Source organism: Barbus barbus (assembly GCF_936440315.1).
Source record: "Barbus barbus genome assembly, chromosome: 25".
Classification (NCBI taxonomy): Eukaryota; Metazoa; Chordata; class Actinopteri; order Cypriniformes; family Cyprinidae; genus Barbus; species Barbus barbus.
Window position 1 is genome coordinate 23135529 of NC_136753.1, and position 25921 is coordinate 23161449.

Sequence of the window (25921 nt, forward strand, 5' to 3'; positions counted from 1 at the left end):
TGGTGCCTGCATGTTTTGCTGCTCATAACTGAAATAACTTTTAAAAAATTATAATTATATATACAGAACGAGAGGAAGAAGAAGAATTAAAATAAAATACACTAAAATACAAATAAATGAGATGCATCACTCTATTTCTTTTACTGTTTTTCAACATAAATTATCACATTTTTAATTTATGTGTCACCACAAATCAATAAATAAATGAAATAAAACAATATTTTTCATACATTGTAAAAATAAAAAAGTTGAGCCAACTTAAAATTTAAGGCAACCAGCTTCAGCAGATTTTTGAGTTTCCTTTTTTTTTTTTTACAGTGTAAGAGTTAACAGAATAACCATTTTTGTTGTAGCATTTCTTTTTCTGTTAAAAATATGTGCAGTTTTAATGTATATAATTGTGAAAACTGTACAAAAATGTAAATTTACTGGTTGTATTATATAACATCACATAAATAAACATTAGATTGGGTTGCACCAACAAAAGTCATTTCTAAGGGCCAAATCGGCTAGAAATAAAAAAGATAAAAACAGCACATTCACAGTATAAATCAAATAATACAAAAACCATGGTTATTTTTTTTAATCCGTGTTTTAAATATGTTTGTGTGTCTAACAAAAACGTTTAGTTTTTCAAGATGCAAGATTTTTCGATTTGCATCTAAACTTAAGTTTTCAATTCTTTTTACACTGCAGCATTTCTCTAACGCAGCTTTCTCTGGTGCCATGCTAATGTCTGGCTTTGTAATATTCAGAAAGGTTAAAGAACATGCAGCAACCTGTCACAGAAATGGGCACATTTTCAGCCTCATTTAACATCTGGATACACAAGTCATGCCTCCATCTTTCCTGTTTCACACTCATCACAAGCACAGAGATAGGTTCTGACAGAGAGCACTCAGAATAACCACTGTTGTAATTTTCCATTCCTGAGCAACTTTTTTTTCTTTTTTTTGCAGTATTGTACAGCTAGATGTGAGGAAAATAGTTTGTTTTGACAGGTTGTTTAGACAGGTTCCGTTGGTTTGTTGCTTTTGCTGCACGTGTCCTCATTTTACAAAGAAGTGTTATGCATGTAAATAAGTTTATGCATGTTACAAACAAATTCAGTGTTCAGGCAAGAGCCATTTAGTCATCCTCTTTTATACTTATGTTGCCCGTTCATTAACGTTAGATCATTTCTCCAACTTTATAAAACATTCATTTCAAAACATTCAAACTTAAATTGTTAGATTTTTATTTTATGCTGTCCTGAGTTGTTCAAGACGGTTAGAAGCTTCCATGAAAGGATGTTGACTCATCAGGTGGAGGCCAGCCTAGAAATTAGTCACTAGTTCACACATTTTACCAAGCAGCAAGAGTGTCATGGTACAGTATGTTTATTTTCCTTAACCAAATAGCCTAATCAATTTATATTTCAGTTAAACTTTGATGGTTGCATACTTGTAAATTTAATTTAATTATGGCTTTAAACTGTCTTGGTTAATTTGTATAATCTTAGATTTTTCTGGAGTCTGAATGAATTGAATATTGACAGCAGTGACTCTTGGCATTTAACTTGAAATTTTGTGGTTACAAGCACATCATGCATCAATGAACAGCTTTGCATCTGATTATGTGCAGCTTATGTTACATCAGGAATGTTTTATGCCACTGTTTTTGTTTTTTAAATCTCAGTGTGTGTGTCTACACTAGGACACACTCGTTGTAACTTGTTTGCATCTATTACTACCCCTTGCTACTTCCTTGTGGATGCTGCTGCGACACTTTTTCTGTCATATTTCTTTTTGTCATTCACATAATCACTATCTTATGATTCTCAAAGTTCAGAGTAAGTAAATCTGCCATTTGTTTCATGCCAATTGCATTTTTGGTATTCACGCGTTCAATTTCTTGTATGATCATTGTACAATACTCATGTGTGCATGTATATCAACAGTGCCGTCATCAACCATGTGGATCCATCTGTAGATGATGCCAGGAATAGATTCTTGAGAAGAAACAAGAACCAGACCATCAGGTGGCCTGAGGAACTTCAAATTAGAGCGCTCTCTATCAGATAAACCCCAACCCTGGACATCTGACTTACCATTAAAGCACAGAAGGTGAGGCCTTCTGTAGATAAGGACTATTTTGATCATTGTACATGTGTGACTTTTAAATGGCTGTTCAATTAAGTTGTTCGTTTTTTTGACATGGACATGATATAACTCACAAAAAGTTGCTTTCTTGATCTTTGAGATACAGTGGTGCTATGCTCCACTGGATTTTCTGTTATGATCCCAGTTGTAGGATCTCGAAAATTCCAAGGACTGTGTCTTAGGCTAAAGAATACTGCTGTTAAAGACTAAACTGTGTTAAGTCCATATTGGGGATTATCTGTAATCAGTGAATTCCTCTCCTAATTTGTGCTGTGTTTCCAGACTTTTGGCGTTCAAAAAGTTTAATCCTATTTGCTCCACTACACTGACGTATTTTCATGGCTTTCATTTCTGGTTGGTCTGATTGGACTACACAAGTGGATAGTGCGAATCTCATACACACAAAGTAGTTTCATTGGCGGCAAAAAATGACCCTTCTGACAGAAAGGAACTAGCTGAAAGGAGCTGGTAAGGATTTCTAATTTGTGTAAATTTTTGGAGAATATATTACAGTAGTTGTGTAGTATTTTGACAAAAACACATTTTACGGTAGTAGATTTGCTGTAATATTAAGGAAACTTATGCTTAAGTAATTTGATTAAGTAATTAAATAATAGAGTTGCCATCCATTTAGAGTTAGTAAAAATAGTGAATTCAACTAATGTAGTTGCATTTATTTATTTTAAAATGATAATTTTTTAAAATACATTTTTAATTTGACATCCGTTTACATTTTTAAGACACTTCTGTGGTGTTCTTGTGTTTTCTCAATTGCATGCTCATGTTAGATGCCAACATATATATATAATGGGGCATCGCATATAATTTGTTTTTGTTATGTACTATTTTCTATTTTATAATCCTAACAGAAAACTGTATTTATTATTATTTTTATTAAATTATTTTTTAAATGATAATTACATATATTTATTATAAATGATCTAATCTAATATAATCTAAGAGAAAACCTTTTTGCATTTTTACAAATATATATATATTTGTAAAAATGCAATATAAATATCCCCAAAATATGGTTAAGTAAGTGCACACACAGTATCTTTACATATAGATTAGTCCATGTCTCCACAAGGCTGACTTTTTGTGAGGTACCAGGCAGAGACTGCTAAAGCAGAAAAGTGAAATCATTAAGCCCAGATGGGTTTGACCAATGATTGAGTGAACTCTTAATTAGCTGAAGTACCTCTGACCTGACCAGAAATAAGCAAAGAATCAGCTCAGATACAAAGACAAAGGCAAACAGTTCTGCCACACACACACACACACATTCAGAGCTAATTCAAGCAAGAATGCTCATAATTAGGGCAGCTGTTCTCATTCTTCAAATTATTTAGGAAGAAAAAAAAATCTGACTTCTTTGAAATGGTGACAGGGCAGGATCCTATCTACGGGGTTTAATGTCATGATCAGCAATGTGGAAATAAAAGCTCCCAATTCAGTTTGAAACTTTTTTTGCTAAGTTAATTTCATTATAAAAGCTTGCTCTACTATGGAAACTAGAGCCTCTGTTTTTTTATCCGTGTTCAAAAAGTGCTAGATAACGTCATTAGCTTATTTACAAGAGATGCAAGACATTATTTTGCTTTGTGACACAGCGATCTGTTCTCGTAGCTTCACGTGTCTGAATAAAACGCAATAAAGCTTGTTGCATCTTGTCATTGTAATTGTTGCTCCAGTAAGATAGCCCTGCAAATGTTTTCCAAGAACAGATGACTTTAAATGCCATCAGATTTCATCTCCACGTGCGAATGGTTTGCCGTTGTGTGCTTGGCTCATTGGTGGTTGGGATGACCTTTCAGACTGCGATGCTTCAGGACTCTGTCCGTGTGCACACACAACTCTTGCTTTGTATACCAGCTTCAGGAGATGATGAGGCTCGAGGCGCTGTACTCTGTCAAAACCTAGACAACAAAAAAAGAGCTTTTGTTCTGTGAAAAAAAAGAGGCCGGTTTGTTTCTGAGAAACAGTTTGTATTGGTTTGCTGGCAGGTTTATGGAGTTGTGTCAGTTGTTCATTCAGAGGTTTTGGGTTTGTAATGAAGCAAGATGAAACAGTTGACATGCAAAGTGCTGTTCAGTAATATATAAGCCTTTAGAACATACTCTATACTTAGTTAAAAAAAACTTTTCTAACTTTGAGTATTCCAGTAGCCGAAAAAGTCGCCCTGAGACATATACTGCACTTAATGTCCTCTTGGGCTGTAATGGAAATATGCGGTCTTATGGAAAACATGAGAAGCCGATACATATGATTATTAGTTCTTTTATGATTGCCCATTTTAGGAAATGTGTACCATTCAGAAACTGTTGTTTTACTTTTCTTGTTTTGAATTGCATTGTGGAGCATATTGTGTTAATATACAGTAATGCCTTTGTAAAATGACTGAGGATTTAATGAATATGGCAAGATCATAAACTGAAATAATTTTTAATGACATGCTGAACTTTAGAGAATGTATTATAAGCTAACCCTTACTTAATCCTCTATGCTACAGTATACTGTATATAGAAACATTTAAATTGCTAGCTATTTATAAAAACAACATCTACAACAAATTGTATAGTTGCTATAAAGAAGCCAATAATATTATGCTGTTTTAAGAATATTTTAGCATGTTTTTTTTAATAACACTATACAACTTTGATAAATTGTTGGATAATGTTGGCTTTTGAACAAAATCATCTATTTGTTTACATAAAATGAAAAAAATATTTGATATTATGCCAAATGGCAGTTCTGTACTATAGTCCAGTTTCAGTAATGCATTTCCTAAATGTGTAGGCTACTTTTTAGACTGTGGCATCAGATAAGCTATTTCAGTTATTTGTTTATTTGGAAGTTTGCAATAATTCTATTTATGCATGTTTTACACAACTGTCATGTGTTTCAAGGAACTGCACACAGCTAAATTCTATGGAAAGATGTAGAAAACAGTTTTTTGACAGCTTGTCGCAGAGTTGCCATATAGCATTTTTTTCTCTCCAATTTATACTTTTTAAATTATTTTAATAAATTTTATCTATCGTTGATAAAAAGATCTAATATATATAGCTCACTTTTGCCTATGAACTTACATTGTCCTCATTATTCACTTTCTGCAGATCTGCTGGATAATCTTAGACTTGTGAGCAGTGTATTATTCACTTTCATAAGAGTTACTAATTGCCTTTTATTTCTATATGAGTCTGACTGTAAAGTCATCATTCATTCTGTTTTTGGCCTGTGTGGACTCTCCGATCTCTGACACCGTGACAAATATTTGTGCTCTGAACACCCACATTATGGTACACTGTGTATTCAGTTTTGCCCTGGCCCACCAACTGTCATAACACGTGTATCTCGGAGTTTTATTGAAATTATATCAGACTTGACTTGGGACAGTAGGCCAGCTGCACACATAAGCAGTATTGTCTGTCATTTAAGCAAGTGCAAGTTTTGTCAATGGTCCAGTGTTGCTCCAACATCCTGGTCCGACTGTGGTACATTATTGCTAATGCCTCTTGCCACAGGCCCAAAAACACATTGCACGAATATGGCTGGAGAAAAGCTGCTCTTTTGTCTCAGACCCCTCCTCTTGAGCTGCATGTCTTCATCATGGCCCATTATGCGTAATGTGAATGTCTCTTCACTAAGGGCAAATGCAAATTCAGACTCCTCAGGTTTGCATTTACACACACACACACACACACACACACACACAAAGCAATACATACTTTGTGAGTTTATTTATTACAAACTAGACTTGCATATTCATTTTCATGCTTTCAGTGGCTCCAAAAGTATTTGGACCAATAAGCCATGCTTAATAATGTTTGAATGTCATTGCATTGGATAACAAAATATCAAACCAAGCATCTGCGACCATTAAAATGTTGAATATTTTTGCAATCCCTTTTAACCAAATTAACCAAAAGTCTGGCGTAGTTCACTTCTTATCTATGAACATTTTGTCCAGCCAGAAAGTGTCTAAATACAGTACTTTTTGTCTTTTATTTTAATAGTATATCTGTTGTTTTATAATGTAAATGTCTTGTGAATTTGCTTGTGAAGTGTTCTTATGCTTTCTATTTTTGTTTGACACACTCACGTTTTCATTGATGTATATGCACATGCATCAAACAATCTTGCACACATTTGTAAATGCACACATTTTCCTTTCCTCAAATGCTCTCTCATACATACAAAGTGTCTGTTGTCTTAAATGCGCTGGATGTTGGTCATGCACATTTTGTGTGGTTCAGATCATTCTACTCCCCACTTTCACCACTACATAAGTTGTCTGAACTTTGACCCCTTAAATGATATTTTACGGCCTTTAGGTGGACATAAAAGTTCAAATTTGCTATTAACATGGCTACAGATTTATTGTCAGTTATTGTCAGCAAAGTTTAGTGTTTTCCTTTTTCTTTTCTTTTCTTATAGGCCAGATGATATGTGAAAATAATGTTCACTTTTTCATAAAAGCATGAAACTTGGATGCTTTTATGTCTCTCTGTGATGTTACCACAAGGCATCACTTACTTACAGATCTCAAGCTTCTGGAGGGGATGTCGATTCGTAAGAGTGAGGAGGAAGTAGGAGGGTACTGAGCCTGTGAATGTTCTGTACGCAAACATAAATGTATTGAACTTGATGCAAGCGGCAACTGCTAGCCAGTGCAGGGAGATAAAGAAAGGAGTGAAGTGTGCCCTTTTGAGTTCATTGTAGACCAGTCGTGCTACTGCATTCTGAAACATTTGTCAAGGTTTGACTGTGCATGATGGAAGTCCAGTTAAAAGAGCATTGCAATGGTCCAACCTAGAAATGAGAAGGGCCTGGGCAAGAAGTTGTTCAGCATGCTCTGTTTGGAAGGGCCTGATCCTCCTGATGTTGCGCAATGCAAACATGCATGATTGAGCTGTCTTTACAATATGGCCCTTGAAGGTCAGCTGGTTACCGAATAATAATTTTTGATGAACCTAGCAGGATGATGAAATCATGCTGTAGAGTCGGAGTGGCAGGGAAAACGAGAAGCTCAGTCTTTGCCAGGTTGAGCTGCAGGTGATATTCCTTCATCCATGCCAAGATTTTTGTCAGGCAGCCTGAGATACATGCAGCTACTATTGGATTGTCTGGTTGAAATGAATGATAGAGCTGTGTGCCATCAATGGTAGAATGGTAGGAGATACCATGTGTTTGTATAATGGGTTCCAGTGATGTAGTATATATGGTGAAGAACTGATCCCCAAGGAAACCCTGTGGCCAGTTGATGTTCTTTGGATACCTCTCCTCCCCAGGAAACCCTGAAAGACCTACCTATGAGATATGATTCAAACCAGTGGAGTGCAGATCCGGTGATGGTAGACAGGAGAATATGATGATTTACAGTATCAAACGTGGCAGATAAATCCAGTAGAATAAGAACTGATGATTTGGAATCAGCTTTCTCTATCTGCAGGGCTACAGTGACCGACAGCAAAGCAGTCTCAGTTGAATGGCCGCTGCTGAAACGGAGAGGATGACACTACAGAGGAAAGATGGAAGAGTGAAAGGGAGCGTAGGTTTTGCCTAAAAGTGGTAGAGGAATTGGTGGCACACAGGTAGTTATATGTAGGTTAAAGGATTAGTTCACTTTTAAAAAAAACTTTTGCTGATAATTTACTCACCCCCATGTCATCCAAGATGTCCATGTCTTTCTTTCTTCAGTCGAAAAGAAATTAAGGTTTTTGATGAAAACATTTCTCCATATAATGGACTTCAATGGGACCCAAACGGTTCAAGGTCCAAATGACCGTTTCAGTGCAGCTTCAAAGGGCTTTAAACGATACCAGACGATGAATAAGGGTCTTATCTAGCGAAACGATCGGTCATTTAAAAAATAAATAAAAAAGTTTAAGTTTTATAAGCACAAATGCTCGCCTTGCTCTGTTCTGTGATGTGCGTTCGTGACGTCACGTAATACGCAATTACGTTGAAAAGGTCACGCTTCATGTAGGCGGAAGTACCGAGTCAGTGTTTACAAATGCCCATTTCGTGTGCGTATCCTGGGTGTTTTAATATTAAAAAGCCTAAAAGAAAATTTTGGATTTCACGTCAACCGTGACCTTTTCAACGTCATTGCGTATTACGTGACGTCATGAACGCGCATCACAGAACAGAGCAAGGCCAATTAAGTCAAGCTGGTTGCCTGATTTGTTAGTGCTTGTGGTGGTAAGCCATTTGAGATCAAATGAAGCTAGGAGTGGAAGTGGAAGTATGCAGTGCAAGGCTTCTCCAGATGGATTTCAAAGTCACCGAAGACTACAAGTGGACTGTCATCCACAGAGAATGAGGACAGAAGCCCATACAACTCCTCTATAAAGGATTATATATGACCAGGAAGGTGATAAATATTACAATATAAAATTTAACAGGAGCTGTTACCATAATACCATGAAACTCAAAATAATTTTTATTGCATAGGAAAGAGTGGGTTGAGTATTTCCAATTATTAGAAATGAGAAGACCAGTTCTCTCACACGCCCGGCCTGATGGGGCGTGTGAGAGAAAGGGAAGTTGTTAGAGAGAACAGCAGGGATTGCGTAGTCTTCTGGACAAATCCAGGTCTCAGTCAAGCCCAAGATATTAAGAGTAGACTGAGAAGCAATGGCCAGAATGAAGTTTGTTGACAGCTGACGGACAATTCCAGAGACCCACAGAAAATGACAGAGGTGCAGCAGAAGAGGTGCAGATAGGACACAGTTTAGCAAGATTGCATTGCTGTCTGCGTGTGATGTTAGAGCATTGTTGAGAGAGAACAAAAATGTATTGGAAACATACTACCTCCTACCTGACTCTATCTGAGAGGTAAGGAAAAATACACTTACTTAAGATGATATTTTTTTATATCTCTGAAATAAATGATTGTATTCTTGCAAACAATCTTTTATTGTACTACTGAATAAAATATTAGTTAAGCTGGTGTGTGGTGGGTGTTCTGGTGGGTGTTCTGGCACAATATGACTGATGTACCCAGAAAAGCGCTATATAAATGTAACGACGAATTAATAGTTAATTAATTAAAACTACCTTTTATTGTGCTATTGCATAAAATATTAGTTAATTATCAAATAAAGGGAAAAAAAGGACTTTTGTAAATGCTGTTATACTGTGATGCGCAGATACTGTTATTTCCTTCTCACATTGCTGATTTCACCATTAACTCTTCACCTGAACAGTTTATGTTTCAAAACATAGGGGTAGACATTCCCTTTTCTGTGTTATCATGGTTGGTTCAGGAGATATGACACAAAATACATCATTTAGTTATGGCGGAAAGTAAAATTGTCGCCATGGGGCAGGCGATGGCTCCATTTCTGAAAATGTTTAGGTCCGCAAACTATACAAGTGTACCAAGTTTCATGCTTTTATGAAATAGGGAACATATAACCTCAAATTTTGCACATATCACCTAGACTATTAAGAAGAAAATATATTCTTCCTCAGGCCAACCGAGATGTAGATGAGTTTGTTTCTTCATTAGAACAGATTTGGAGAAATTTTGTTTTACATCACTTGCTTACAAATGGATCCTAATACACACCACTCCAGTCCATTGATTACCATTTTGTAAAGTGAAACGCTGCATGTTTGTAAGAAACAAATCCATCAAGAATATTGCTTTCTCCAGTTAAAAATAACTATGTAATTGATTATAAATTGTTTTACTGCTATGGGCAGCAATGTTGTGATATTTCATTATTTAAAGGGGTGGTTGAGACAACAACAAACAAAAAACAGGCCTACCATTAAAAGCTGTGTTTGAACAGGTTCTGCACAATCCTCTTCGCTAATATCCTCTGCATCTCAATCGGGCTCAAATTGATAAGCAATATAGACGACGCCATTGTTTACAATACAACTGGAGCACGTGCTGCTGAGGTTTAAAGCAGGACGTTCTGACACGCGCTAGAGGCGGTTTAGCCAATCACAACACACTAGACCAGCTAACCAGTCTGAGCCAATCGTGTATTTCTGAGGGAGGGGCTTTATAAAAGCAGGAAATGATCAGCGCGTTTATCAGAGAAGGGACAGAGCATTGTGAAATAAAGGTAAATTATGTGAAAAATAATGTGCTTTTTTATGTTTTTTTATTTTTTAAATGAAGCATTAACGCATGTTAAACTGCACCCCATAAACAAAATCAAGCCTAGAAAAAAACCAGTCAACCACCCCTTTAATTCATTCATTCATAAAAGATGATGAATCAAAAAACAAGTCTGTTACATTCTAGCAAATCACACGTCTCAGACTGACAGGATCTCCTTTACTTCTTGTATAACAGCTGAATAGTTGCTAGAGGAGCATGTTCGAGAAACGGATGTCATATACTAGTACAGATCTTAAAAGAATAGTTCACCCCAAAATGAAAATTTTGTCATCATTTACTCACCCGCACATCGTTCCAAAACTGTAAAAGTTTCTATCTAATGTTGAACACAAAAGAAGATATTTTGAAGAGTTTTGAAGAACCAAACAGTTCTTGGTCCCCATTGACTTCCATATAGGGAGAGAAATATATGGAAGTCAATGGGGATCATCAGCTGTTTGATTACCAGCATTTTTCAAAACATTTTCTTTTATGTTCAACATAAGAAAGAAACTCATATGGGTTTGGAACGACATGTGGGTGAGTAAATAATGACAACATTTTCATTTTGGAGTGAACTATTCCTTTAAGCTCAGCTTCACTGTATTTATTTTTTTTTGTCTAAATATCAAGACATTACTGATGCTACCCCAAACTATGTACGTCTTCTATGTTTGATAACCATTTGCTAGTTTGCTGTTGTAGAAGGATGTCATACCCTTTTGCAGGAAAATGCTCTAAGGAGTTGATTCATCTCATTATAGATGTTTCAATAGATCTTCAAAAAGATTGAAATCAAGACTTACAACAAAGCCCTTTTGAGTTGCATTGCATTTCTTGCATGCAATTACAGTTTATATATGTAGGCTATACAGTTTATATACAGTAAGTGAGTTCAGTGATGTTTGTGAAATATAAACCAATATCATTCTCAATAACCAATAATATAACAACTTTTACAAATGTCAAATTTTACTTTAATAATTCAAAGAATTTGCACATTCAAGACCTCCTGTCCCAAAGGCAACTTATCAAAGCCACAGGTATTTTTAGACATGATCAAGCTAGACTTTATCAGACCCTCTTCTGATTCTAGGGGGTAAGTGGATCAGAAGCAGTCTGTTTTAGTATGGCTTTTAAGGGGCATGGCATTATGAGTGAGCATTTGCGTAAAGACACAGTATTGGCAGTATGAGACTGTAGCTCTGGTGAAAAAAAAAAATCCTATTGAAGCATTTAGCCAGTGCTTGAAGTAAATCATTTTATTTTATTATTTTATTTTATATAAGCTGAAATGCAATGTAGGATTAAATTTAGCAACAACATATTTTAGGTTATATTAAAAAATAAATAATAAAAAAATGAATAATTACATTTGTGTTTATAATAATTTTAAAGGATTTCATTATTGCTTTATGTATAGTGTTACTGCATGTATTTTATTGAACAGCACCCAACATACCCGGCACTTTAGCGACCTCGAGTCACCGATAAAATGTCACCAACTCCTCAAGAACACAGTTGACTATTGACTATTACCTCCCTCAGCCATTCTCTTATGGGAAGATGATAAAACTGTTTATGAATTTATGAATCTCTCCATAGACGCAGTAGCTGTAGGCATTTAGACAATACTGCTTCTCTTCAGCAGGAACGGTTTATTGAACCCTAACGTTTTAGGGCAAAGAAGGATAGTACAAGTGAGAGTAAAGAAAAGCACAAAGACTTCTCCTTATGTTATAAGAAAAAGAGCAGCATTCTTATAAGCCCTGACTAAAGTTTTTATGGTCTAGATGACACTGCTGTCTACAGAATCCACACGTGACTCATTTTATGATGTCTGGCTACCTTGGAACGCATACATAAACACACACAGGATCAGTAGAACCTATTGTTTCCCTGCATTCATTTGGTGCAAAAAAGAAAAAAGAAAAAAAAAAGTCACGTAATGTTGAAAGCAATGACTATTGATACTTGTAATTATTTTGCATTTGCCCACAGTCTTAATCTATCCATAAAAATCCTAGAATTATTTATTTTGCTGCAGGGACTATAAAAAACAATCCTTAGATTGTGGTGAAAAATATATAGTTTACCAGAAGGGAATTTACCATTTTCAGTGTATGTGCCATTATGTACATAATAGCAATAGGCTACATTACAATGTATTGTATGTACAATGTATTGTACAATACATGTACAATGTATGCATTAATAATAAATCATGCAGCTTGTTAATTTCCTATGGTTTTCTGTTTTTGAAAGCATCCCTTAAGTTAAATAGTGTGACATGTAATATTGATTCATAATTAGAATGGACACTAAAATTTACAAGGCCGAGATTGTTTCTCCACTAAACCAGGTTCACTGAGTAGTTTCAGTATCAGTATCTACACATGACTGATGATGCCACTAATGTGAGCTCTTCATCACAGGGATGTCTGAATCACCCCTCTGTTTGACTTCTAAAAAACTATTTAGCTTTTTAAGGCATCCAGAGGACTATGAAAACATTTAGAAGGGGGGAGGAGGGTTGAAAATAAAGAATGTAAATAAAATGACATGAAAATAAAGCTTTTTTAAAAAAAAATATAATTAAGATCAATAGGATTAGTTTTTTTTTATAAAACTGATGTGAAAAAGTAGAAGCCTATTTATGAAATATTGTGTGTCATCAAGCAGCACGCAGACTCAACCAGAGTAAAACAAGCAAAGTTTTACAAAAGTAAAATATTTCATTGTGTTTGGGGCAAATATCTGCACTCCTTGAATGCCGAATTTGTGGGCTGTAGCTAACTGCTGTAATCAATGTAAAAAAAAAATAGTTGTTTCAGCTTAAAATAATTAGTTACCCCACTGACTAATTTTTAGTTTAGTCATCTAAAATATTCCAGTTGTCCCATAAATTAACATTGAGTGCTTAAAATTTCAAGTTGACTAAACTAAAAATTTTAAGTCAGCGGGGTAACAAATTATTTTTGAAACTTTTTGAAACAATTTTTTTTACAGTGTATTCTCTAACCTTTTTTTTGAGTTTTGAAAGTTGGTGTGGACTCGATTAACTTGCCATATCGAGTTGCCATTTTTTTTCAGTGACATACTGTAGCTGTAATGCGAGAGGGGATTGTATCGCTTCTATCTTTTTTAGCCATTTAAATATCATTTAAAAGCAGAGCATGGCACTTCTTCTGTTCATCTGTGAATACTATGTCATGTAAATTAGAAAGATGCTGTTTGTTTTTGCACGATCATTTATTTTAACATATCAGGAGATAAGATTAGATTAGACTAAACAACAGGTCTGTGGTTTAACAGATTCAAATTATGAAATGAAAAGTACCTGAGGCACTTCCAAGAAATAGATCTTAATCTTTGATCAAACAGATCCCATGCTTATTATGAGCAGATCATAACAATTTTAATTTGTGTTTGGATCAGTTGGATATCTACTGTATGCATGTATGTGCTTTGTGCAAATGTGCAAAAGACACAAAAAATGGGGTAACACTTTATTTTGATGGTACCTTTTGAGCATTCTGTTGACTATAAGTAACTGTGCACCTACAAGTCAACTAACTCTCATTATAGAGTAGTAGTAGACTGCCTGCTTAATATCTGCTAACTCTTTATCGTGATGGTCTCCCAACAGACATTCTACTTACTATAAGTAAGTTTGCAAGTACATGTCAACTTGTACATGTACAACCCTAACCCTACCAGTCTACTAATACTTTACTAACATGTTGGTGCAATGTTGTTTATAATCAACAGAATGTGTTGAAGGGACCATCAAAATAAAGTGAAACCAAAAATGGTTATGTAAATGTTCAACAATTTTTGAAACAAAATTTAACATGTCATTTTTATGGTTGTTAGCATTTAAAAATTTTTCTATAAGCTCTTTTTTTTGTATTTCTGTGCAGATGTTTGAATCCAAAATGAGCTACTTAAACATTTTGAGAAGTGGTTGCTTGAGGATTATTGTTTTCATAACATATTGTATACCCAACAGCTCTTTATATACAGAAAACAGAAGGCGCTGCCTCTAAATGCCTTTGTCGGTCCTAAACCAGTGGTTCAACCGGATATGAATTGTACGTCTGTGAGATTGTTTGTGCGCACTTACATATGTGTGCACAATATTTCAACCTTTAAAAGCAAAGGCCCATCAGGCAACAAAGTTCTCTTTCCTTTCTTTCCCCCTTCAACATTTCAGAGATAACTCCATCTTAAACTGTCTTGTTTTTAGACTAACAGTGGCAGTGATTGTATGCCGGATGCTGAGAACAAACAATGTTTTATGCAGGATGAGTGGAACTAAAGATGAAACGTTAGTTAGCCGTAAGCCAGTTTTAGTTTAGACACCAGTAACCCATCGTTTCAATGGGCCTTTTGTGGAAATGGACTGGTGACGTCAAATGAACTCTATAAAGGCATAAATTCATCGTTTTGGTAAAAAAAACAATATGAGAACAGCAATCCCCTCCCAGCCCCTTAAATACATTTTCAGTCTTTTCTTTGGCATTGATATCTTCAACTGGCCGAGACGACTGGTCAATTTTTGCACATCATAAACTGAATCCACAAAGGGAATATTTTTTAAGCTAACAAATAATCTTGTTTAACATGTTGGAGATGCTTGAGTACAGTCACAACCAGGTGAGATGAAACTTGATCTAGAACAGACATAGTTCATATTATGTTTAAACTTATTGCTGGATTGATTGAATTAGTTATTGACTGTTTCTTCAATCGTCTTTCCTTAAATTTCCTTTCTCAGACTCATAGCTAAGCCTGCGCATTTTTTCCTTTTAAGCATGCTTGAAATACTTGTACACAGAGCACTTCTAAAAGTATTTAATGTATGCAGTGCATTTCGTCCAAATGTGAGCTTCGTTTCTACAAAAAATAGGAAGCATAATAGAAATGAATCGCTACAGAACACATACAGTAGCACATGTCTGAATGCCTTGCTGAACACATTGGCATCACCTCTCTGTTTGTGACTCAGGTGCAGACTCACCTGGAGAGCCCCTCCAAGTACCACATCCAGCAGACCCAGAGGCAGCAGGTGAAACATTACCTGTCCAGTGCACTGGGAGCCAAGCTAAGCCCACAGGCTAGCACAGGGCCCATCCCCAGCCAGTCCACGGAGCACGGCATGCCCCCTGGACCAGGAGCCAGCGCTCCTAATAGCCCTATGGCTCTTCTCACCCTCAACTGTGAGAAAGAGGTAATGCAAAGCTGGTATCACCAGTTATGTCAATCAGAGTTTCAAATAACATTTGACCAAATTATGTTGTCAAAATATGGTGAATGCAGTGACAAGATTCCAATGCAGCTTAGTTTTCCTAAAATGTATGTGAATAATGCCCATGGACAAATAATGAAAAAGGTAAGGGAAAACAAGAATCCCTCTTCGTATAATTTGTATTTTACCAAAGCATGAAGCTTTGGATATTTTTCTTATTAAAATATTTATAATATATATATATATATATATATATATACACACACATACATTCATACATATATTAAGATGAATTTCCAGGAATTTTTGGATGGTATTGTACGTCACTCGATCAAGGCTGAAAATTAGTATTAAGTAACTGCATGTCGAGGCCTGTTAGACATCAGAAAAGCAAGTTATGTAAGTTGCACAAAGTTGCAAAAAGTTTCTTAGTATTTCTTCTGAGAGTATCTGCCTTGTCTGTGAACAATTGATGACGGCATAGTAGAGCCTTTGATCTAAAGTACATCAGTGCTGCAACGGTTTCTAGGAAAGTAAAAATTGGCAGCTGGGAAAAAAAGCACAGATGTTCTTAGAAATTATTCATGTATGTGTCATATTATCATCTTTCATTGTTTTAATAATCAATCATCTTATCGGTTAAGCATTTTTATAATTTTTTATCCAGGTCATGACTTTATTACTAACTGAGGTGATGTAAACATATTATGCTCTTGTTTTATATAATATTTGAATTGTTACAGATGGACGATGTAATTGAAGACATCATAAGTTTGGAGTCAAGCTACAACGATGACATTCTAGGATTCATGGATGCAGGACTTCAAATGACTAATACGGTAAAAAGCCTAATATATGATCAGGATTGTAGTGTATCATGCACATTTATGTTCAAGGTTCATATAAGCACCTGAACAGTCAGCACATGAACTCAAATCTTTGTGGGTATGGCTAATCATTTTCCTAGATTCCAGTTTCTGCAAACCTGTTGGACATGTACAACAATCATGCTCTTCCTCCAGCTGGGGTTACCATTAACAACTCCTGCCCATCTAACCTACCGCACGTCAAAAGGGAATTATCCGGTAAAATTACATTATATTACCTATAATTAATGTTTATGAAAACTTTTGGTTACCATGCCAAAACCCACCATTCTTAGGAATAGTAAAAGTATCCATATTGTGTGCAGTTCCGAATGCACAATATCAATGAAATATATATTGTATTAAATAGTTACCCCAGCACCTGGCATGATGCACATAATGGACAAGCCTGGATCATGTGGCAACTTTGACACTTATCAAAGGCCCGAAGGCTTTCCAGTAGGTATGTTTCCCTTTCCTCAGCCTCTGAAGGCCCCAAGCATGAATAAAGAGATTTGTGAGAATGTACATTTATATCCAGAACATATTATTTGATTACATAAAGTGTCAACAAGTTTCACATTTTAAATTACATTCACATACAAAATAAGAACAAATATTTTCAAGCAAAATGCACAGTGAAAAATTGCCTGTGTATTTGATAAAGACAGTATTTGCACACAATATGGGCACTTGATTGATAAACACACGTGCACATTTGAACTTAATTTTTTAATTTTTTAGTTTTTAAATACTGACATTTTTACATTGAATTGAACATTTTCTAATACAGCGATACATTAGAATATACTGGCACACTAAGGATGAAAATTTTAACTCATGTTGTACATTTTTAAACAGTGAAGCTAAGTAATTATGAAGAAAGTTTTTTCAGTTAATATAATTGTGTGTTTCAGAAGCAGAGGTCAGAGCCTTGGCCAAAGAGAGACAAAAGAAAGACAACCACAACCTCAGTGAGTCTATGCATGAACATGTTGTTGTTTATTTTAAATGTTAAGTATAATATCAGAGAATATAATATTAATAATAATAATAATGTCTAAACTTTATTGGCTTTTCCATCCATGCAGTTGAAAGAAGGCGGCGTTTTAATATAAATGACAGAATTAAGGAGCTGGGGACATTAATTCCCAAGTCAAATGATCCGTAAGTCTAAAAAATATAAACATTGGTTTACAATTATATATATAATATATACTGTATTTATATATGCAGCCAATTTTATACCACTATAAATTTAGTAGTTACACAGATCTGTATCTCGTTTTTACAGAGACATGAGATGGAATAAGGGCACCATCCTGAAAGCTTCAGTGGATTATATTAGGAAACTGCAGAAAGAGCAGCAAAAAGCAAAAGAGCTGGAAAACAGACAAAAGAGACTAGAACATGCCAACAGACATCTCCTGCTTCGTATTCAGGTGAACCAAATAATAAGCAATAGCTCACAATACACACTGTGATTGGTTAAAATTTCTTGGCAACTAGTCACATGATCAGCTTTTTGTGGAGAAATATGTTTCGACATGCACTTTGACAAAACGCTTTTTTAATTAGATGGATGAACACCAAGCGTAACATTGCTTTGAAAGCATATAAATTATGCTCAGTGCTTTAGCTGCATGAAATTCAAGAGTTACACTCGAGTAATTGATTATGGGGAATTTCCCTCATTTTGACACATGGCATTTGGTTCACAATACCCCTACTGTTTACATACACAACTTTTCACGCACACATACATTTCTTAGTAATGTACTACTCCATGTTATGGTAAAGTGTGTGTATTTGTCATTTCTGGTTGTATCCAGGAGCTTGAGATGCAAGCCCGTGCTCATGGACTCGCCGTTGTAGCCTCTCCTAGCCTTTATTCAACTGACCTGGTGGCTCGAGCCATCAAACAAGAGCCTGGTATGGGGGACTGCACGTCTGATTTATACCCACATCTCCCCAGTCCTGACCTGTCCCGTCCCACCACTCTGGACCTCAACAACGGCACCATCAGCTACAATGACAGCCCCACAGAAGAAGAAGAACCGGGGGTCTACGACAGCCCCAACAAGGCCTCCACCAAGCTGGAGGACATGCTCATGGACAACACCCTGTCTCCAGTGGGCAGCAGTGACCCCCTGCTGTCCTCCGGCTCCCCCATCTCATCCAGCAGCAGCGGCAGCAGCAGTATGGATGAACATGAAAATGGCTGTTAGCATTGTGAACAAACTTTGATGAACCAAAGTTAGATGATTAGATGTTTCTTTGTATAAAGATATGTTACCTGAGAGTACCAATGTTACATTCAGACGGTTTCCTTTCAATCCAGATCACTTGTAACATGAAGAGCAAAATTACGTATAGTACTTATCTCGTATTTTAGAATATTATATATTTTTTCATTCATCATGTTGGAATTTATTAGTTAAGATTCACTGATTTTAACAGTTTGTTGATTTATGAAGGATTTCTCTAGAACAATATGAAGAATAGCTAGAATAAAACCCCCTAAAGTGTGATTTCTGCAGTTGGCTTGATGTTGTCCACAAATGCAACTTAATTTCTTGGGGTGTAGGTTTTCCAGGGGTGGAGTAAACAGTAACACATGTCTAGGCGTGCACAATTCAATTCACTTCTACTGTACAACTGTTAATTAACACCAAGAGCAACCTCAAAAACACAACTACAGACATATCTGTAGGAGAAACATTCACAGAGGTCTGGTAATTGTAGAAGCAATCTAATTTAGGACATCCAATCTTTAGCTATAACTCACTGAAATATTTTACTTTGTTCCTCATCCCACCATGAGAAAGCTGGAATTCTGAACACTTTAAGGTGATGATACACAGGGCAACTTTCTGAGCAATGTTGCCGAGCGATGTTGCTTGGACACTTTCCCATTGAGAATGAGCAACAAATCTGAATGGAATAGAAGAGAGAATAGATTTGAGCAATGAATGTTGATCAATCCTAAAATTAATTTTTCTTCTTTTCTAAACCTTTTTTTTTTTTTTTTTAAGCCTGGCTTGATTTATCAGTACATTATGTTCTTTTGCACAGCATGGTGGGTATTATTCTTCAGGCACTGTTTTTAATCAGTAATCAGTGATTACTGAATGTTCGATCACTTAGTGTTGGACAGTTTGGACAAGATAGATACTAACATTATCAGTAGAAGTATCAAAAATGATGTCAAAATCGTGATTGATAAAATCATACAAATTTTTATCACAATGATATGGGGATAGTGACTAATGACTTGCTACTGAACAGCTAAAGTACAATTCTCTTACAAGTCTGTTCTATATTCTTGTCTCTTCTACCTCATGTTATAGTTATCAGATGTCTACTGCAATTTTGTATAAGTCAATAAGGTCTCAAAAATGATTAAAAAAAGTTTTATTCATGCAGCAAATCATTGAAGAAGACAGGAGTGAAAATTTATATTAGATTATCTGATTCACATCTAGTGGTATTATTGTATTAATATCTATTATTCTTGTGTTTTTTAAGACTTATGAAGACATAAAAAGAGAAGAGAACATTCGTTGAATACCAGACCAATGGTGTCATGTATTCCACACAAATATGTGGTGTGTGTGATGGTTTTCATGATGCTGTGAAACATAATTCATCTTTCTCATCATAAGAGAGATTTTGTTAATAAGTGAATTGTTTATTATAAACTTGCATGCACTACATCCCACACATCAGCCAGACTTTTTTACATGTTAATAAATGATTTCATTATTAACCGAAATGTCCCTTTATCAAATATGAAATGATGGGAAATAAACCCTTAAACACAACTAAAGACAAATCTTCACATACCAAGTCAGCCTTCTTCTATTCACGGCCATTTACAAAAATGGCAATCATAGTAATGAGAAGCAATTGTTTTAAATGTAAAACACTTAAATGCCCATAATGTATACAAAATAAAAAGGAAACAAAAGCTGTCATAGAATAATACATGTGTATAAATTGTTAAAGCTAAGAGGCTCCCCTATACGTAAACATTGGCTGAGGTCTCATTGAAGTGAACCAGTGCTCAGTTCATCGCACCACTTCTCGTATGCCCGGAACAGAGTGCCTTCATCAGTGTCGTTGAAGATTTCTATGTGAGGAATGTGGAAAGAATATTTACTTTTTCGAAATCATGTGACTAACACTTTACACAATGTTAAAAATCATTTTTGGGTGCTTTAAAATCTTCTCTTTTTAATAACCTCAAGTCATGAATTTTGTACTTTTAAGATTTGCTTATACTTGCATTATAACGTGTGTGTGTGTGTATAATTCACAAAATAATTATTGATAATTATTGAGAAAAACTCAACATTTGTTTGTGCAGATAACATGTTAAAACATGTTTTTTAAATCCTTGCTTCAGCCTTTACAGCAGCCTCTACTTCAGACTCTACAGAGTCCGGGTCATATTTTCTCAGTCCTCAAGGTTTTCGAGGATGAAGGAATGTCTAACAACCTGACAATGCTGGCATCTAACAATGTGACTTGGGAAGTTATGCCAAAACATTGTGCCAAATTTGAGTTAAATGGCATTGTTTGATGTCAACAACAAAAAACATGGCCTGCCTCCCTTTTAATAGTTGATAAGCCAGTTTACCCTAACCATGCACAATTATATAGTTGGTTGTATTTAATGTTTTACATTTACCACTCTTAATCAGACCTAGACTAGCCTTTAAAGCATGTTAACCTTAAGATTGAAATATATTACCTGCTCTTCCGAGGCCTGTTGGTAAAGGCATTCTCACGAGCCCTCCAGAGTGTTGTAGTCTGTCACATAGAGATTTCTGAACCAAAGCAAAGGTGCAGTCTTGATGCCACACCGGCAGCTCCAGTCCCAGCATGCAACAGACGATCCTGAACTTCTCCTGCTCTGTGAGCAACCCCATCTCACACGCCACATACACCATGTAGGCCATATCGATATTTACTGCCTCACCGTGGAATAAAGCTGGTAGGACTTTCTAAGAATGAAAAAAAAGATAATTAAGTATTTCACATGCGGTTATTGCTGCATTTTGCATGTACTGTATACAGTGCAAAGGCTTTTTAACTTGGGAGAGACGCATTCAAATCTGAGAACAGTTTTCAGACAGTCAACATTCCTAAAATAATGTATCACTCACAAGCAAAGAATATTAAAAGCCTTGAGGCGAAACAGATCAATCATCAGTGAAAGACTGTAATTTTTAACCCCACCCAACCCTTTGGAAATAATAGAATATGCAGCTGATGAAGTGAAGATACCATCTCTAGTTCTGGGCTGATCAGGTGACCGAAGTCAACCAGTCTGTCAAGATCATCCTCCCACAGGTTTGGGGCCAATTCTTCTAACATGGTTTCTATGGCGAGACGTGTAGAAACAGAAGCAGGGTCAATGCGGTCGTCTTCTAAAACCAAACCGGACTGGAATTTGGAGTCTAAAAGAAACTGTCCCTGCGTTTCTAGAAGTTCAAACAGCCCTCTGTGCTTCATGAGAGCCATCTAGAACAATAAAACACAAATATAAACATAAACATAAATAAAAAAGACAAATAATAATAAAAACACAGCCTTGAAAAAAAAAAATTCTGCTCATTTGCAAAAAAAGCTTAATATTACATAATTCGATGATGCTGAGTTCGAAAATATCATCAATATATGTTCCAATACTCCATTTAATGTCAGAACATAAACACAAGTTTTTAAATAAAAAAACTTTTTTTTTTTTTTTTACTAAATCTGTCACTGTTTGGATTAAGTAAAACATCCACAGATGTAGCTGAAAAAAAACAGAGGCCTTGTTTACTTTTTCCTCCATCACTGGCCATAATTCGAACCTTGAAATCAGGATTAGACATAAAAAATATCTTTAGAATTATTCATACATGTGAGAATTGACTGATATTTATAAGCAAATAGTTCTAACCTGGTTCAGAGATAAGATAAGAATGATGTCTTAGTGGTAGTTTTTCTAGTGATTAAGGGATAATACAAGACTTCTTCACCTTGGTTGTCGAAAGCAAAAAATGCTATGTAATGCACATCCTATTTTGTGAAAAAAAACAGGCAGTATTTTTGGAATCGGCACCCCAAAATTAGAAAGAAACAAGTATTGGATTTCATTCGGCAAATATGATGCAGAGTGGTGTAATGATAAAACTTATAATAATAAATATTGCAAAAAAGGAAAAGAAAATTGTACCTTCAGCATTTCTGCAAGACCATTAGATATGTGTCTGCGAGAAATTGTCTGTATAAACGACCTGTCCAAGAAGGCAGCAACAGGTGCGATGTAGGTGCCTAGCTTATTTTTGCAATTTGCGAAATTCACGCCCGTCTTTGCTCCGACGCTAGCATCGATGTATGACAAAAGGGTGGTGGGAACACGAATGTATGGAGTGCGTCTTCTGTAGAGGGACGCTGCGAGACCCACGATATCCAGGCAGACCCCACCTCCGATGGCGATGATGGGCTCAGTGCGCCGATCGATGCCAAACTGGTGGACTTCCTCCAGGATCTTCAGGGCCATTTCCATGGACTTGTTCTCCTCCGTCGTGGGCAGGGGCAGGATCTGGTACAGGACGTGTCTGGCCTCGAGGTAGTCGGTGACCTGAGAACCATAGAGATTGTATACTACCTCATCCATGACTAAGAAGCGTTTTAAGGGCTTGGTGCTGGACCGTACGGCCTCAAGCTGCTGAGTGTCTCTGATGTGGCCCAAAAGCAGAGTGTCATTGCTGGGGTCAAGTAGGTTTTTGGTCTGAGTAACTGTATATGTGAAGGTGATGGGGGTGACCACTGTCCAGGTGGTGCCACTAGAGGAGGTGCTTTCGTAACTGCAACATATAAAGCTCATGACTCATTTTGTAGCTTGTTTTTGATTAAAAAAAAACTTTTATTAGTATTCATACTAATACAAATCTTTAAGCAGTCTGGCTAAAAATATTTTATATTTTCTAATAATTTCTTATATCTTTTTCTAATATTTTGGTGTAAAAGGCCCCATGGATGCATAGCAACACAAACTACTACAGCACTTTGCTGTAATACTGATACAACCTGCTTTGCATAAGCGGATGATTGTATTGGACATGTAAAGTGAGCTCATATTTGACTCCTCCTGTCTTACTGGAGGAATAGCCTATAGTATGGAAAAAAGAAATAGCCTATAGTATGAATGAACAAAAATTATAGCTCTATTAGTATATCCATTTACTAATAGCAAAATGATACAGAAGTTGTCATAAATTTCTTTAATGATCTTAAATTCATTAACATTTTTGCTCAAATATTGTTAATCCATCCAAATTAAACGTATTCGTTTTAAATATATAATACATTACATTTACATACATTATACAGTACATCAGATAAAAACACATCCTTAAGACCTGCAAATTCACGTATTTGATGTTTCTAAGTGGGTCAAATAAACTGATTACAGATGGGTGCAGTTTCTCAGGACAGTATGAGTTATTTGAAATCCATATGACCTTTAAAAATCATGACCCTAATGCATGTAGATTCAGCCTGACTTTAATAAAAACTACTTCCTTCCATTGTTTCCATAAACACACTTCATTGTTTCCATATAAAACACACCTCACATCATATTTTTAGAAATAAAATAAAGTTTTATATAAATGTTCGCAATACTTATTGATTTATACGCACATTTTGGCAGCTGACACTCGTCCTTTTATTCCTTGCTTCACATTTTGCCCAGCTTTGCGTTTCCACGTCCCCTTCACCTGCACCAGGCTGAATACGGTTTCCTTCTGTCGGTTGAGGTTTTCCATCGTCGGGTTCTCCAGAAATGGCTGGCTAGGAACAGCTGGCTGGCAAATTTCGGGTGTATTAACTGTTAAAGGTTCCTCAGGTCTCTCCATAAGTGAAGCGTCAATAAATAATGTCATGAGGTGCATCAGCAGGAATCTGGGAGGAGCTTGCGCGGAAAACTTATGAAAGATTCTCTCTCTCCAAAACCGTGATGTCTCACTGAATTTGAACTTACATAACTCACGTTCGCTTAAGGAACAGTTATATATGATGATCACGCATGCGCAAAACGCCCCGAGGCGGGTGGGTTATGAAATATTACTGGACGTTTCATGAGAGCTAAATGTTGGCCAGGTGCTGTTTTGTAAATGGATTATGCCATCGATTATGAAGTCAAGTGTATTTATTTATTTTTTCTTAAGCGGAGCACCAAAGTGCACTGTATGTGCTCCATTCCGAGAGCATTATGTCAATATCAATGTTTAAAAAACGCGACGAATTTTATTTGATGATAGATTCAAAGATAATGCATAGAGTGTGCAATGTTTCTGCTACTGTGTATTTTCATAGATGACAGTCATAAGGTTTACCCATCCTCTTTTTATCTCAGTTATTGGAGTTTTATTTCACACACACACACACACACACACACACACACACACACACACACATACACACACACACACACACACACACACACACACACACAAACAAATAAATGATTATTAATGGATACACCAAAATTAATCTAATACAAATAAAACAATAACAAAATAAGTAAAATAAGGTAAATACCACTGAAGTCATTGGTGTTTAAAGAGAAGCTGGTTCAACAGGTTTGACTGTTTGATAAGAGATCACGTGTACACAAAAAAGCGCAAGACCTCAGTTTTAACCTTTGCTACATATTCAAAAATGAAAAATTATGAATTATGATTTTTAGAATTACTGTATATTAGTACCATTTTTTAATTTTAAGTAGATATAATTTGTAATAATGCTGTCAGGAAATGTTATGATTTTGAGATGGAATGAGATCTTATGGAGTTTTAGTCAGTTACATTACATTACAGTTACAAAATATTTTGACTTTTGAACTTTGCATACCGCATGGCAAGTCCAGTTTAAAGTCACTTTGATGATTCCTTTACATCAAAAGGAAAAATTCAATGCCTGCAAATGCAATGCCTTATTTTGCAATGCCTTTACCATATTGCAAAATAATTTTACACTTTATCTTTGCATGCCCCATGTCAAGCTATACAACATACTTTGGAACTTTGGAATCACGTGCATGTTCTTTTTTTTTTCTTTCTCTTCCAGGGGGGTTGGTGGAGGCAGGCATGGAGGGGGGGAGGGGCAAAGTGTGAGATTCCTTTAGCAATATTTCATCCGATTTAAGACCTGAATAAAACAAGTTAATTTTTATTAAATTTTTTATTTTTTAATTATTAAAAAAAAAAGAAAGAAAAGAAGAAAGAAAGGAAGAAAGAAAGAAAGAAAAAAACATACAGTCAGTCATATTGCAAAATAATTTGACTTTTTATCTGTGCATGTCCCATGTTAAGCTATCCAATATTCAATACTTTGGAACTTTGGAATCACTATCATGTTTGCTTGTTTGTGAGGTTTCTTAATATTAATTAACATTTAATACTTGAATAAAGCAAGTTAATATTACAAACATTTCAAAAATGTAAGGCACATTCTCTCCACAAACATAAAATAAGTC

The 25921-nt window shown here is 35.7% G+C and overlaps 2 protein-coding genes across 2 annotated transcripts; one reads left to right on the forward strand and one right to left on the reverse strand.

Moving 5' to 3' along the window:
- Positions 1–15283: 15283 nt before the first annotated feature.
- On the forward strand, positions 15284–18611 carry mitfa (melanocyte inducing transcription factor a; the record flags this gene model as incomplete). The annotated part of the gene is made up of 8 exons (XM_079376994.1): positions 15284–15499; positions 16261–16356; positions 16485–16602; positions 16754–16846; positions 17301–17357; positions 17475–17550; positions 17678–17825; positions 18216–18611. Exons 1-8 carry the CDS (start codon positions 15428–15430, stop codon positions 18609–18611), a joined length of 1056 nt encoding a protein of 351 aa, XP_079233120.1. The 5' UTR covers positions 15284–15427.
- Positions 18612–19415: 804 nt separating this feature from the next.
- LOC306845441 (2-epi-5-epi-valiolone synthase-like) lies at positions 19416–24425 on the reverse strand. Its single transcript, XM_079378244.1, has 5 exons — positions 24085–24425; positions 22613–23246; positions 21676–21912; positions 21140–21392; positions 19416–20515 (listed from the first exon to the last, which is right to left on the reverse strand). The coding sequence occupies exons 1-5, from the start codon at positions 24333–24335 to the stop codon at positions 20430–20432; spliced, it is 1461 nt and encodes a 486-aa protein (XP_079234370.1). The 5' UTR covers positions 24336–24425; the 3' UTR covers positions 19416–20429.
- Positions 24426–25921: the final 1496 nt, after the last annotated feature.

Bases quoted from the DNA above. Each gene is read 5' to 3' on its own strand.
- LOC306845441 (XM_079378244.1), bottom strand. From the start codon at position 24,335: ATGCACCTCATGACATTATTTATTGACGCTTCACTTATGGAGAGACCT. The intron at 23,247-24,084 runs GTGCGTATAAAT...TATATGTTGCAG, and splicing joins CGAGTGTCAGCTGCCAAAAT to TTACGAAAGCACCTCCTCTA. The intron at 21,913-22,612 runs GTACAATTTTCT...TTATTGTTCTAG, and splicing joins GTCTTGCAGAAATGCTGAAG to ATGGCTCTCATGAAGCACAG.